Genomic DNA, 16,229 nt, shown 5'->3' on the forward strand with positions numbered 1-16,229 from the left:
ATTTGAATAACATCAAGTGTTTGCATGTTATATTAGGTTTTATATACCGAGATCTGCAGTGTGTTGATGGACATTCCATACACTGCTAATTCTCTCACCTGTGCAGTAATGACACTGCACGGCGCACACACTATGCTGAGTATGCCCAAAGACTCCTTAGATTGATGATACAGATATCTCAGGAGTCAATAGGCAAATCAATGTGACATCATCGCAGAGGCAGCCACCAGAAGATGAAAAAAAGGTATTTATGCAGAAATTTTTTTTTAAAAAGTATCCCAACATAAAATAACATTCTCTGAATAGGAACATTACATAAAGCTGAAAAAGAGGGTGAAAATCCACTTTAAATAGACTTTGCCTGACCCAAAATGGCCACCAGAGTCACACGGGACAGCAAATATCCAACCGGATCCCTTTCCTGTGACCAAAGAAACCATAGAGGAATAAGTGAATCCTGACTTCCTCTCCCTCTGCAATGTCATTGCAGTTTGAATGCCATCTGCAGTGGAGAAAAGAGACTGCACCTGCCAGCAAAATAAGAATGAATTGAGATCTTTTTTGTACACAATTCCTGGCTAGAATTGGAGCTGTAGAGTAGGTATGAGGTCCTGGAAATTAGCTTTTGCAGAAGGAGAGGTCAGCAATGACAGCCTACATATTTCTTCCAGTTCAGGTTTCCATGCAAGTTATATGTCAATTCATCCAATGCATTCATTAAAAAACTAGTTATGACTTTGAAAATTGTCATCATTCTAGGAATATAATATATATTTCAGTCATATTTTCTTACATTTTGATTGTGAAATATTTAATTTTTATACTGATTCTCCAAAATTCATAGACCTGTACAATCTGTACTGGTGCTTGTTGTTAAGAATGTGGGTGGTGGGTGATTGATTAAACAGCCTGAACTTTGAGCAAATCACTGACAGCAAGAGGTAATCGCTATTATTCTAATATGCTCTAACACAAATCATTTTATTGCATTCTGTTTCTAGAAATGTGTTTTGTTATCGGACAAGCGAGGCAAAGAAAAGAAGAAGATACTTTACATTAACATTCACAGTGAAGTTTCCCCACTACGATGATGTTTGCTACTTGGCTTATCATTACCCCTACACCTACTCAGCACTTATGGTAAGTTCAGGTGGCCATGATGGCAGGAGTGAACTGCAGAATGCAGTTCTGCTGGACCTGGTACTCTGCTCTGCTGGACCTGGTAATCTCACACCATGCAGAGTTTATTACTAATGTCCATATAAAAGAACATATGGGTAGCAGTGACCATAACATGATTTTATTTATTGTTGTAGCTGTAAACAACAAGCACATACGGGGAAAATAAAAAATGCTCAAATTTAAGAGATCTAATTTTCCAAGGCTGAGAGCTGCTCTCCAAGATTTACTGGGAGGGAATATTAGCATAGATCAGTGTTTCTCAACTCCAGTCCTCATGGACCCCCAACAGGTCATGTTTTCAGGATTTCCCTCAGATGAAACAGCTGTGGTAATTACTAAGGCAGTGAAACTGATCAAATCACCTGTGCAAAATAATGGAAATCCTGAAAACATGACCTGTTGGGGGTCCATGAGGACTGGAATTGAGAAACACTGGCATAGATGAACACAACACAAAAATGGGAGTTCTTCAAAAAGACTGTATGTGAACCCACTGCAAAATATATTCCCATGGGCAACAAGTTTAAAAGGCTAAAAATCAAACTTATGTAGCTTACGGCCAAAGTTAAAAAATCTATAAATAATGAGAAAAGAGCTTTTATTAAATATATAAATGAAGGAACGCTATCATCGTTTAAATATTACAAAGATTATAACAGAATATGTAAAAAGGAAATCAAGGCCGCAAAAGTTGAAAATGAACGACAGATTGCAAAAGATAGCAGGACAAACCCCCAACAATTCTTCAAATATATTAATAGTGAAAAGGTCCGGTCCGAGCAATCTAGAGTGGGTGACTTGGGACAAAGAGAAGGTACATTTATTAAATCCCTTCTTCAGCTCTGTGTATACAAATGAGCATGAGGGAGCTCCTGTCCATAATGGGCATGGTATATACACAGCTCCAGATGATCCACATTGGCTCACAATTGATATGATCCAGAAATATGTAGATAGAATAAAGGTGAATAAAGCAGCTGGACCAGATGGCATACACCCACGGGTCCTTTAGGAATTGAGCTCTGTCATTTCAAAGCCATTGTTTCTAATTTTTAGGGACTCTTTAATGACTGGCATAGTACCACTGGATTGGCGTAAGGCCAATGTGGTTTCAATATTTAAAAATCTTTACCAAGTAATTATAGATCTGTTAGTTTAACATCTTTAGTTGGGAAGATAATGAAGAGTTTGATAAAAGACCACATAGATGAGTTCTTGCTGGAAAAAATATTTTAATCAACAGACAGCATGGATTCATGAAAGACAGAAGTTGTCAAATAAATCTGATTTCTTTTTATGAGGAGGTGAGCAAAACCTTGGACAGAGGGGTGGCGGTGGATGTGGTATACTTGGACAGAGGGGTGGCGGTGGACGTGGTATACTTGGACAGAGGGGTGGTGGTGGATGTGGTATACTTGGACAGAGGGGTGGCGGTGGACGTGGTATACGTGGATTTTGCAAAAGCGTTTGACACAGTAACCCACACACGGCTAATGTGTAAGGTAAAGTCTGCAGGCTTGGAAAAATCTGTATGTAAATGGATAGAAAACTGGCTAAAAGATCGTATTCAGAGAGTAGTGGTTAATGATTCATACTCTGAATGGTCTAGGGTTGTCAGTGGTGTACCCCAAGGTTCAGTGTTGGGACCCTTACTTTTTAATATATTTAATATTATATTATATATATAGGATCTGGGATTCAAAACCCCATTTCAGTCTTTGCAGATGACACCAAGCTGTGCAGTGGAATAACGTCCTTACAGGATGTCTTAAACTTACAAGCCGACCTCAATGCACTGTTTAATTGAGCAACTATGTGGCAAATGAAGTTTAATGTTGATAAATGTAAGGTTCTGCACTTGGGGGCTAAGAATCTGCATGCATCATACATACTGGGGGGGGGTACAGCTGGGGGAATCAATGGTGGAGAAGGATCTGGGAGTTCTGGAAGATCACAATCTTAATAATGGCATGCAATGCCAAGCTGCGGTTTCTAAAGCGATCAAAATCCTCTCTTGTATTAAAAGAGGTATAGACTCCAGAGAGAGAGATATCATATTACCCCGGTACAAATCATTAGTAGCACCTCATCTGGAATATGCAGTTCAGTTTTGGGCACCAATTCACGAAAAAGAACATTGGGATACTGGAAAAAATGCACAGAAGGGCAACCAAACTGATAAGAGGCACAGAGGAGCTCAGCTATGAGGAAAGATTAGAGGAACTGAATTTATTCTCTCTTGAGAAGAGGAAATTAAGGGGGGATATGATCAACATGTATAAATACATCAGTGGTTCATATAGTGAGCTCAGTGTAGAGTTATTCACTCTGAGGTCATCAAAGAGGACAAGGGGGCACTCTTTACATCTGAAGGAAAAGAGATTTAATCTCCAAACACGGAAAGGTTTCTTCACAGTAAGAGCTGTGAAAATATGGAATAGACTCCCTCAAGAGTTGGTTCTGGCCAGCTCAGTGGTTTTATTTAAAAAAGTCCTGGATTCTTCCTAGATACACAGAATATAACTGGATACTAATATTTATAGGTAAAGTTGATCCAGGGAATATCCAATTGCCTCTTGGGGGATCAGGAAGGGATTTTTCCCCTGCAGGAGCAAATTTGATCATGCTTTGCTGGCTTTGTTTTAATATAACTTAAAATAACTGTGTGGGTCACCAACATGTCCCACCACCACACATATGGATGGTTGCTCACAGGAGAACCAGCACCTATATACCAGAATATACAGGTTTCATGTGCTTAATTCCCTATTATGAACTCAATATGGCAGTGCATCTCCTGCTGTATAATTCCTCCACAATGGTAATCACTATACTCCAATATGCATTGCCTTTACTCCTCCTCCTCCTCCTCTCCGTATCCCCATAAAGAAGAGAAAAAAAAGCCTCCAATTGTGTAATAACATTTATTAAGAAATATAGATAAAATATGCCAAATTCACACTCACAGATGTAAGAAATAACAAGCGTAATGTATTTACCTGGAGTTCCGGTTCGCGGCTCCAAACTGGAAGTGACATAACTAAGCTCTGCCATATGCATTACGCCATTAACCACGTGGCTTTGTGGAACCACGTGGCAAAAAGCAAGCGCCCCTCCCCCATTCCTGGCCTGTTGTGCTGCATGCTCAGATGTGGGTCTGGTACAGTTTTTATGGGAGAACCCATGCCGTTTTAAATAAATATTGGCATGAGGTTCCCCTCAAAATCCACACCAGACCCTTACGTCTGATATGGAGTTTGGGGGGACCCCACAACAATTTTTTTTTTGCGGTCAAAATCCATACTGGATTGGAAATGCCTGGTATGAATTGGGGGGACTTCCATGCTGCTTTTTTTTTTTTTAATACAGGCTCTTGTTTATTTACATTCTGCTGTCAGTGGGAAATCCCGCCGACAGCAGATGAGTCATGGATGTTAGAGATGCGCCGGTTGCCCGCTGTTTAACAATCAACTATTTTTCACAATGAATTTGGATCAAATTATTATTATTATTATACAGGACTTATATAGCATCGACAGTTTTCTCAGCGCTTTACATTATGGAGGGAGACAGTACAGTAACAATACAGTTCAAAATACAGTTCAATAGAGGGCCCTGCTCCTTGGACTTTACAATCTAGGAGGGAGGGGATAGTGGTACAAGAGGTAATTAGCTGTGGGGGGTGGAGTGGTAGGAAGAGTAGAGTAGAAAATATTGAATCTTTCTGATACCAACAAATATACAAAACGAATGCCAAAGATACAAAATGAATTTGGAGTACGAATCTGTTCAATATAATGAATATGATTAAACAACATTCTTCAATGTCTAATTCACATGTCTTTTGGGTGTGATACAGGCTGTAGTCCTGTCTTGCGGGTGTGATACAGGCTGTAGGCCTCCTCATTGCCTATGGGGTAATATTTGGAGTCTTAAATCTTTGCTTGTGTTTTTTTGGTCTTCGTTTCTATTTCTGATGAATTGAAGTGGGGTTGCTCTGTGCAGGCAAGCCACATTTGACTTTTGTGTGAAGGGAGCTCCAAAATCACAGAATGTGTTTTCTTTTTGCAGCAGCCAATTTTACCATTTAATATAGTGATATTGGTTGTTTCTGCTTGTGAATGTACCTTGTTGGACCATAGAGTGTATGGACAAATGGCTGTAATTTTTATATCCAGCAGTGCCAGTCTGGTAAAGCATCTTGGTTTTACTACCACATGGTTCTCCTGTCAGTATTCATGGATCCATCAAACCCTCTTAAATCTTTTAGATTCAGGTGGCATTGTAGCAGCTCCTGGGGTACAACAATTTCATGGGTTTTTCTCCAACGTGTTTACGGTTAGCATACAGGAAGGAGACACTCACTCCATCTTGGACCTCAAGTTTCAAATGTCTTCATTTGAATCCAGAAATTCAGGGAGTTTACCATATCTGTCATCAAATTTTTTCACCAAGGAGACCTTTTTACTTCGGTGGACATCAAGAACCTATACATGCATGTCCCCATCTTTTTAGCACATCTGAGTTTCCTACTTTTTGCTCTAACAGTTTTTGGCACCGGCTTTCTTTCTCTTGTTGGCAGCTCTTGGCATCCCAATTTTGGGACACTTAAATGACCTCCTGTCGAGGAAATAGTCAGCATGAGCATCTGTTGGACAACATGGCCTTCACTGTCCAGATGTTGAAGAGGTTCAGGTAGATCCTAAACTTTTAGAAGTCGTTGCTGGTACCAGCTCATCATTTCGAGTATCTGAATCTATTCCTGGACATAACTCCATAATGTTTCTTCCACAGGAATAACTTTTAGACTTTTACACTTTCCGGTCTTAGATTTGAGCTTCCCAGTCCAGAGTCGCCAAACTCTTTGTTTCTGCATGAGAGTCCTGGGTCTAATGGTAACTTCTTTCAAGAGAATTCATATTACTCACTCTGACATCAGGCCAAAATTGATCTCATGCAACAAAAAGACTGAAACATAGTGCTTTCTGTATAACACTTTATTGTATCCCCCACTAAAATAACACTTACAGATATAAAAGCATAAAATGTATATCCACATTCAGCTCATCGCTCCGCTAGCAAGATAGTGGTAGTGTGGTAACACAGAGTGAATCAGAGTGAGTGGAAGGTGAGAGGAGATACGAAAATATGTCACTGTGTCTAAGGAGTTGAGCACACCCAGATGAGCCATATTTCTTTTGTTGAGGTGAGCAGGTTTTTCACCTGATGTGATGGAGGATCACTGAATATTACTAAAGAGGAAGAAATTCACGGAAGTGATACACGTCACTGAGGGGTTTGTTTGTGGACTTTTTAGTTTATCACTTGTATATGTTTTTCACAGGAGTATTTATGTTTTCTAACAATTATTAATTTAGAGAATTGCGCTGCACTAGTAATTTGTGAATATATTTAGATAGTGAGGTGGAATCCACAGTTTTTGTATTCACAAAGCAACAAAGAGGTATTTAACAATATTTTGGATTTAGGTGGGGAGTGTGATTGCGCTGATTGATCACAGTTGGTTTTATGCCTAATCTATGCATTTCCTTCTTTGAAACTGCTTTTGAGAAAGAAAATAGGATTTTTCTACTCATGTTTTCTTACAATATACCAGTGGTCACCAAACTGCAGCCCCGGGGCCAGAAGCAGCCCTTTGCTTGCTTTTATCCAACCCTTGGGACATTATTTCCCCCATTGTCAGCAACACGGTGGCATATTTCTTGCAACTGACACAGACAATGGAGAACTATTCCTCCCACTGACACCCATGATAGGGTACTACTCCTTCTACTGACATCAATGATGAGGCACTATTCCTTCTACTGACACCAATGAAGGGGAACTATTCCTCCCACTGACACCAATGGATAAGGTACTACTCCTTCTACTGGCACCATGGATTTGGCACTATTCCTTCTATGGACATGAACATGTTGGCGCAATTGTTAGAAAATGGAAGAGGCTAAAGACAACTGTCAGTCTCCCTCGGACTGGGGCTCCATGCAAGATCTCACCTCGTGGGATATCACTGATGATAAGAAAGGTGAGGAATCAGCCCAGAACTACAAGGGAGGAGCTGGTCAATGACATGAAAAGAGCTGGGACCACAGTTTCAAAGGTCACTGTCGGTAGAACACTACGCTGTCATGGTTTCAAATCATGCATTGCACGGAAGGTTCCCCTGCTCAAGTCATCACATGTACAGGCCCATCTGAAGTTTGCCAATGACCATCTGGATGATCCAGAGGAGGCATGGGAGAAAGTCATGTGGTCAGATGAGACCAAAGTAGAACTTTTTGGTCTGAACTTCACTCGTTGTGTTTGAAGGATGAGTTGCATCCCAAAAACACCCAAGAACACCATCCCTACTGTGAAGCATGGGGGTGGTAACATCATGCTTTGGGGGTGCTTTTTTGCGAAGGGGACAGGACAACTGCACTGTATTAAGCAGAGGATGAATGGGGCCATTTATTGTGAGATTTTGAGCAACATGCTCCTTCCCTCAGTCAGAGCATTGAAGATGGGTCATGGCTGGGTCTTCCAACATGACAACGACCCGAAGCACACAGCCAGGATAACCAAGGAGTGGCTCCGTAAGAAGCATATCAAGGTTCTGGAGCAGGGGCAGACTGATCATTTGGAAACTCGGGCATTGCCCGAGGGCCCGGGGTCAGTAGGGGGCCCCATGAGATGCCCCTGGTACCTTTTTCATAGGCTTTTTTGAGTTTGGGCAAGGACACAGGGGCCCATGATCCCCTATTACCCGGGGGCCCCATGAGTTGTCAGTCCGCCCCTGTTCTGGAGTGGCCTAGGCAGTCTTCAGCCCTAAATCCAATAGAACATCTTTGGAGGGAGCTGAAACTCTGTGTTGCTCAGCGACAGCCCCGAGACCTGACAGATCTAGAGGAGATCTGTGTGGAGGAGTGGGCCAAAATCCCTGTTGCAGTGTGTGCAAACCTGGTCAAGAACTACAGGAAACGTTTGACCTCTGTAATTGCAAACAAAGGCTTCTGTACCAAATATTAACACTGATTTTCTCAGGTGTTCAAATACTTATGTTCAGAAGTGCAAGACAAATATATTTTTTAAAAATCATACAATGTGATTTCCTGATTTTTTTTTTAATTCTGTCTCTCAGAGTGGGAATGCACCTACAATGTGAATTTCAGACCCCTCCATGATTTCTAAGTGGGAGAACTTGCAAAATCGCAGGATGTTCAAATACTTCTGTTCCTCACTGTAGTATTTGCCAGTCAGGTTCAGCTTCCTTAATGCTTGGGGCAAGATGTGGATAACCTGTCTCACTTCAGCCTCATCATCTATGATGCATAGACAAGGAGATGACCTGAATAAGACATAGGCTGACACAGGTTTCTTTTCTTAGATATGTTTTATAGTAAAACTGTACAAATCAATATGTCAGTATACATCTGCTTCTTGACTACCAGCAGGAGGATGAGAACAGTTTGCTTGTCATTGCTGAAAGCCCTGGAATGTATGCTGCAGATTGATTCTACTGACACCAAACTGATATCTTGTGTTCTCAGGTTTAGATACTTACAAGTGCTCAGTACCAGGACTGGCCTGCTTTAGATTACATTTATATTTGGCTCTTATCTGCTCACAGACTATCAGCCTTATCCAACAGAATTACTTCATTATCTATTTCAAATTCTTAAAGTGACATTAAAGCCTAATTTTGTTTTTATTAAAATAAAAAAAGAGGTTATACTTATCTGCTCTGTGCAATGGTATTGCTCAAAGTGGTCTCTTACCTCTGCTTTCCATTCCTTTGTCCTGGGAGTGACCCTAGCAAGCAGTGTGCTATGGGGAGCAACCACATGGTATTCTCCTGAGCTGGGCTGCATGCATCCATAGACCCACACGGTGCTGCTCGGCCAAGCCCCTGCGCCCTTCTCACATCCTATGGCTCTCACTGCTGCCTAGAGATGTGTACAACAGAAAAATGTGTTTTGTTTTGGATTCATTCATTAAGTTAATAATTGTGTGTTCGTCATATTTATTATGTTAGTATGATTTGTTTTCAGAATTTGATTAGTTTCATATATTTGTTATTTTTAAATTGATTCAAATTCAAAAATCAGGTTTCAAAATTTGAATTCTGAAATTTAAATTTCAGAAAATGGCTATATTAATTCTATTCTATTCTATTCTATTCTATTCCATTCTGTTCTTTTATTTTATTTTCTATTCTATTCTGCCATTCTTTTATTTTCTATTTTATTCTGTTTTATTCTATTCTATTCCTTTACATTCTATTCAGCAGCCTAAGTAGGAATCATAATTTTATTTCACTTTTATACCTTACTGTATTTATTGTTTCCATTTAGAATTCAAATTTACATTCAAATTCAGATATTTAGTTTTATTATAATTTACATCCAAATATTAAGATACATCTAAATCTCTGAATAAAGAAAATAATTTTGTCCAAATTTCAATTTGATTTCGATACTGTTGCCTGTGTCTCCTGTGAGAACAGAAAGTGAAAGAAGAAGAGCTGTAGCCAGGACAGTGCTGGATTGCTGACATGTGCAAACCAGAAATTTTTGTTTTGTTTTGGATGCATTTGCTCATTGAAGTATTCCATTTTGTCATATTCATTATGTTGAACCAACTTGTTTTTGGAGTTTGTTTAGTGTCTTCGGCATTCATTTCGTATATTCGTTTGTCCAGGTGGATTAAAAAAATGTTGCAGTTTTTCCAGAAGATTGCTATAAATTCGATATATTATCTGATCATACAGATTAGAATCAGATGGAATCAATATTTTCAGATCCTAGTCCAACCCACCAACCACCAATAGAAATAACATGAGCTGATTGGGCAATATCGACTGACGTCATTTGCATCCGAATTAACAAATGGAACAAAATGTGGACCCATTCGTTATCCGAATCTGAATTATCAAACAAATTTGAAAATTGAATTAATTTCCCCATGGGCCCTATCCACTATTGCATCATGTGACATCATCTGAATAAAGCAAATTAATTTGTTAATTTCATTATAATTTTTTTTTCTGATTTATTGACATTCGTTACTATGTCTATTTAGAGATTCATATACATAATCTCTGAAAATCAAATTTTTGGCTTAAAAACAAATAGTAACGAAATGCACATGTCTACTGACAGGACTCAGGCAAATGTTTGGGGCTGGGGGGGGGGAGGGGGAGCAGTTAGAGGGTAGTTTTTTTTTCCATGAAAACGTTTATTAAGGCCAATATCAATATACAGAAAAGGCACAATGTTTGCATTTTACAGAAAATCCAAAAAGTACAGCAGTAGGCACATTAAAAATTTAAGCAATGGGTAACATCCAAATGAATGATACAGCTATACCAAGGTATCAAAAGTAGAAACTGCAACAATTCTCCTGGAGGTAACTTCAATGGAGCTACATACATAAGTGCAACACAAGACATCAGCTAGTCAGGACTACACAAGCAATCGTACTCATCTTAAAAGTAAGCAGACTACGGTTGTTACATAAAAATGAAATATAAGAGAGAAACAAAGAGAAGAATGAAGAAGAAACTGAAAAGCAAAAAAAGTAGATAACAACAGAATCAGAAAAAAACAACAACCCAGTCCCCAGTCCAAAAGAGCTATAGGGTGCTCCAAACATATCGGGAGCACATAAATGGCAGAAAAACACACGGACAGAGAGGCCACAAAGTTGCTCAGGTGGTGAGGAGAGTGCACAGCATTCCTACCAAGAACACAGAGTCTCCAAAGGGCTATAAATACAGTCAGGTCCATAAATATTGGGACATCGACACAATTCTAATATTTTTGGCTCTATACACCACCACAATGGATTTGAAATGAAACGAACAAGATGTGCTTTAACTGCAGACTGTCAGCTTTAATTTGAGGGTATTTACATCCAAATCGGGTGAACGGTGTAGGAATTACAACAGTTTACATATGTGCCTCCCACTTGTTAAGGGACCAAAAGTAATGGGACAATTGGCTTCTCAGCTGTTCCATGGCCAGGTGTGTGTTATTCCCTCATTATCCCAATTACAATGAGCAGATAAAAGGTCCAGAGTTCATTTCAAGTGTGCTATTTGCATTTGGAATCTGTTGCTGTCTACTCTCAAGATGAGATCCAAAGAGCTGTCACTATCAGTGAAGCAAGCCATCATTAGGCTGAAAAAACAAAACAAACCCATCAGAGAGATAGCAAAAACATTAGGCGTGGCCAAAACAACTGTTTGGAACATTCTTAAAAAGAAGGAACGCACCGGTGAGCTCAGCAACACCAAAAGACCTGGAAGACCACGAAAAACAACTGTGGTGGATGACCGAAGAATTCTTTCCCTGGTGATGAAAACACTCTTCACAACAGTTGGCCAGATCAAGAACACTCTCCAGGAGGTAGGTGTATGTGTGTCACAGTCAACAATCAAGAGAAGACTTCACCAGAGTGAATACAGAGGGTTCACCACAAGATGTAAACCATTGGTGAGCCTCAAAAACAGGAAGGCCAGATTAGAGTTTGCCAAACGACATCTAAAAAATTGTTCTCTGGCCCAGAGGTCACAAAAATGTAATGACTTTCCAGATCCACTAGCTGCTCCTCAGTTTGGATAGGCAGCCCCTTGGCAAAAAGAATAGCCATGCCTTTCATTTTAGAGACCACTGATAGCTTGAGACACAGTTAGGAATCTATGATTGGAGAGCTTTGGAACCACTGGACCCCTGAAATGCATCTCCTGCAGGAATGCTATTTGTGCTCACTTCCTACGCAACTCTTGTAATAGCTGTGATCTCTTCTCCGGGGTGTTCAGGCCCTTAGTGTTTAGTGAAATCAATTTGACCTAAAATTGTGGCTCCCTCTGATGACCACCCCCAAAAATTGGACTGGGGACTGGAAAGAGAAGGGAAAACAAGGGTGGGGGAGAGAGAAGAAAGGAAAGTAAAAGAAAGGAGGAAAGAGGAAGTAGATCACCCACCCAGGTTTTCTGCCACAGTGAGTGTCACCTTTGAGACTAATAGAAAACCTCTGGTGGGTAGATCACAAAAAACCCGGGTGGGTGAAGGCAAAATGCGAACCCCCACCCACTGCACAATCCGAAGTAGTGCAGCAGGAACCTAATCCCACTGCTGGGAGTTGGTCGTACATGCGGAAGGAGCAAAACAAGGCACAGCAATATGACCACAAGTGAGGGAATCACCGCCAGCAAACAGGGAATCTTAGAATAAGCAATCATTTTCATCTAACATAATGAAGACATGGGGAAATCGGTCTAACCATCAAACCATGGATAACAGACATAGAAAAACAATAGAGGCATGGCATAAAACACACAGCATCTGTCAATCACACCCCACGGACCACAGGTAGAATACAGTAATGAATAAACTAAGCTGGGTTGCACCAAAATCAGGGCCCTGCTGGTGTGAGAACAGAGAGCGCTAAGTGTAACATGGCATCTAAAAGGTTTCCAGAAATACTCAAAAATAGCATTCATAGAATCCGTGAGCCAGATGCTCACTCATAAGGTCTCTTGTCGGATGATCAGTGCGCCATGATACGTCCACCACCACTATAGAGTATCGGTTTGTAAAGTGCTTACCTTTAGCACATCAGCCAGTACCCAGACCACAGTCATACCACACAGCAGCCATACAAGGGCCTCACATTGGATCCCCCCAACCCCCCACCTTTAGGTGTCTCAACCAGGAAACAAAGAGCAGGAAACTATAAAAAAGCTCTGTGATTATAATAGATGTCCATTCAAAGCGGGGTTGCCACCGAACAAAATAGGCAATGGGTGAGTTCAAAAGTGCACCAGGATAGGGAGGGGGAGAGAATGCACATGAGGTCCATAAAATAATGTAGCAACACCCTGTAGACTAAGTGAGGATAGTACAGCAGGTTAAACCCCCACACGTATACATATAATAATGGCAAACCAAAGTCTGCAAAAGGAATCTATCATGTAAGAGAACAAAGTAAATGTTAGGGGTCTTCAGGCAAAACACACATAGTACAAACGGGAGATCTGTGATAGAACACAGAGTATGGCAGACTAGGAGGCATCCAGCTCCTCTGGTGGAGCTCTTCTAGAATAGGGCCCAGGCAACCGATCTTGTCTGTGAGTTGTGCACTGCTTCATCTGTGGAGGGGGGGGTCGATGAGAATCTCAACTGATGGGGGCAAAAAATCCTTATACCATTCTGGTACTTCTATAGGTGGGATGCGGAGCTGCTCAAAGAAGTGTGGTAGATCCGCAGGCGTGTACAAAATGGTGGAGCGGCGTAGGTGTGTGACTGATAGGCCAAACAGGAATTTCCACTTATAGTTGATGTTCTGATCATGCAGGGATTGGAGCAAGGGGCGCAAGGCCCTATGGTGTTGGAGAATAATCGTTGATAAGTCTTGAAACACTTTAACATCCGATCCATTAAACGTAAAGGCTTCCTGATCACTGGCCTTCTGCACAATTTCCTCCTTAAGCGTAAAGTCCAACAGATAATATCCCTGGGGGGATCCGCATCTCTACCCCGAGGTCGCAATGCTCTGTGTGCTCTCTCTATCTCAATAGGTGAGTCAGGCGGGCATTCCAGCAGGTCGTTAAACATTGACTTAAGGGTAGAAGCAATATGTTCAGACTCCACAGACTCTGGTATGCCCCTAATCTGCAAATTGGGGCGCTTCTGCAATTGTCCAAGCCCTCCAGCTTACGGTTCATATCAATGAAATGGTGAAAATAGTTAGAGGATTGTTGGAGCTCAGAATGCGTTATGTTATGTCTGGCAATAGCCTGTTCCACCTCTGCTAAGCAGTCCGCCACCCCCCTAAGCTCCTCATTCAGATCTGATACCGCCATGGAAAGGGCATGTTTAATATCCGAGGCAATAGTATGGAGATCTGCCATTTTGGGCATTTGTTGAAATAGTTCCACAATAGTCTCTGTGTCCAATCTAGGTTTCTTCTTACCTGGAGACAGCTGGATGCTGCTCGCCATCATGGCGGGAGAAGAGTCTCCAGAAGGACGGGCCTGTGTGTCTGAAGCCAGAGTGCGGAATATTTTGGGCAAATTTAGGCTTAGCTGAGTGTGTGGAGTCCTGGGCATCTGAAAGTCACCTATTTTCCCCATGGCTATGCTGTGATAGCTGTGAAAAGCGAAAGTTATTCCCCGAGTGCAGTGGAGCCTCCTGTTCAAGCAGCCATCTTGATCACTCTGCAGACCCCGCCCCAGTGGGGAGTTTTTTACCTTAATGTAAGGGATACATTAAGGTAAAAAGCTGTTAGGACCACTCTAATAACTTGTGACAGGTGTTATAAAGAGCTGAATTATAAGTGTGTTTTTTCCAGATATTAGGAAAACATGTCAGACATATGGTAAATCTCAAGACAAGTGAGCGCTTAAAACAACTTATAAAATCAATAAGTGAACAAAATTAAATTAAACTAGAAAATAGCAGCTGAACACCAAAAAGGTACCATAAAACCTTCACAATAATCAGAATGCATAAAGGGGGGGGGGGGGGGGGGTGCAGCGCTAACTTAATAAATATACACTTAAATAGTTACACAAACCAATGTTAAGGTGCTATTAAAGTGCAAAACGGTGACTAAAATGAGTATAGTCCATAACGTGTTCAAAAGGTGTTCAAAACCCAAGAGTCTTCAAAAAGCTCCAATGCCTGGATTCGTGGATGAGGTGATAAAGGTATAAAGATTGCGCACTCACCAGATACGCAATCCAAATGCGCATTCAAAGCAGATAATCCTAGGGTCCTCATATGGATCTGGTCAGATCTGGTCACAAAAGCCCCTCGTCACTCGATGGTGTTTGCCACGCATAGAAGAAAAAAAAAATGCTAAGGGCGGCTCTCTTCTTGCAGCTTACCTCAAGGTGTTGCCATTCTTTTTGATGGTTCTTCCTGGGATGATCAGCAGAGTCCTCTTCACAGATGATGTAGCTTGTGCAGATCCCGAAATCTGCAGGTCAATCTGCGGCAACCCTTCCGGATGCTCGGATATCGCATACCCCAGACTTGTTATTGAATTACTGCCAACAGCTCCGTTGGGAGCCCTTTACATCTGCAGAGTGGCCCCCCCTTTTTTCTTCTATGCGTGGCAAACACCATCGAGTGACGAGGGGCTTTTGTGACCAGATCTGACCAGATCCATATGAGGACCCTAGGATTATCTGCTTTGAATGCGCATTTGGATTGCGTATCTGGTGAGTGCGCAATCTTTATACCTTTATCACCTCATCCACGAATCCAGGCATTGGAGCTTTTTGAAGACTCTTGGGTTTTGAACACCTTTTGAACACGTTATGGACTATACTCATTTTAGTCACCGTTTTGCACTTTAATAGCACCTTAACATTGGTTTGTGTAACTATTTAAGTGTATATTTATTAAGTTAGCGCTGCACCTCCCCCCCTTTATGCATTATGTCAGACATATGGCAGTGATTAATTGTCTAATGTGTTTAGTTTCCTAAGAAAATGATTACTTAATAGATCAGTTGTAAGGGGGGTATCATGAAGTGCACATCACTACAGCTGCGTAGAGTCTTTTGTGTATTTTATAATGCTTTAATGCAGTGTAAAAGACACAAAATAATGCAGCACTGTATTCATAATTACATAATTAACCAATACCGGGCACTTTTACCCCCTTCCTGCCCAGGCCAATTTTCAGCTTCCAGCGCTGTTGCACTTTGACAATTGCGCAGTCATAGAACACTGTACCCAAACTAAATTTTTTTAATTTTTTCACACAAACAATTTTTCTTCATTTCTGCTATAAAAGTTTTCAAATAAATAATTTTTCTTCATAAATTAGGGCCAAAATATATTCTGCTACATTTTGTTAGTAAAAATAACCCAGAATTAGTGTTTATTATTTGTCTTTAGGAAAGGTAAAGAGTCCACAAACTATGGTATATACAGTGCTCAGCATAAATGAGTACACCCCAACAGATTTGTCAGAAAACCTTTACTTTCCTTTCAGAATCAACATTTTCTATGAGACACTATAATACAAAAC

General features: G+C 40.9%; 1 protein-coding gene across 1 annotated transcript in view; it reads left to right on the forward strand.

Annotated features, from left to right (window-relative positions):
* The window catches only part of AGBL1 (AGBL carboxypeptidase 1), a 924,602-nt gene that overhangs the window by 331,624 nt on the left and 576,749 nt on the right, over positions 1–16,229 (forward strand). Inside the window, exon 16 of the mRNA XM_089687659.1 lies at positions 1,002–1,140. Within this exon, the coding sequence (XP_089543785.1) occupies positions 1,002–1,140 (139 nt within the window). The remainder of the gene's footprint in view (positions 1–1,001; positions 1,141–16,229) is intronic.

The sequence above is a fragment of the Staurois parvus genome, unplaced genomic scaffold, assembly GCF_062004578.1.
Source record: "Staurois parvus isolate SC_StPar_1 unplaced genomic scaffold, SC_StPar_1.0 ptg000432l, whole genome shotgun sequence".
NCBI classification, from domain to species: domain Eukaryota; kingdom Metazoa; phylum Chordata; class Amphibia; order Anura; family Ranidae; genus Staurois; species Staurois parvus.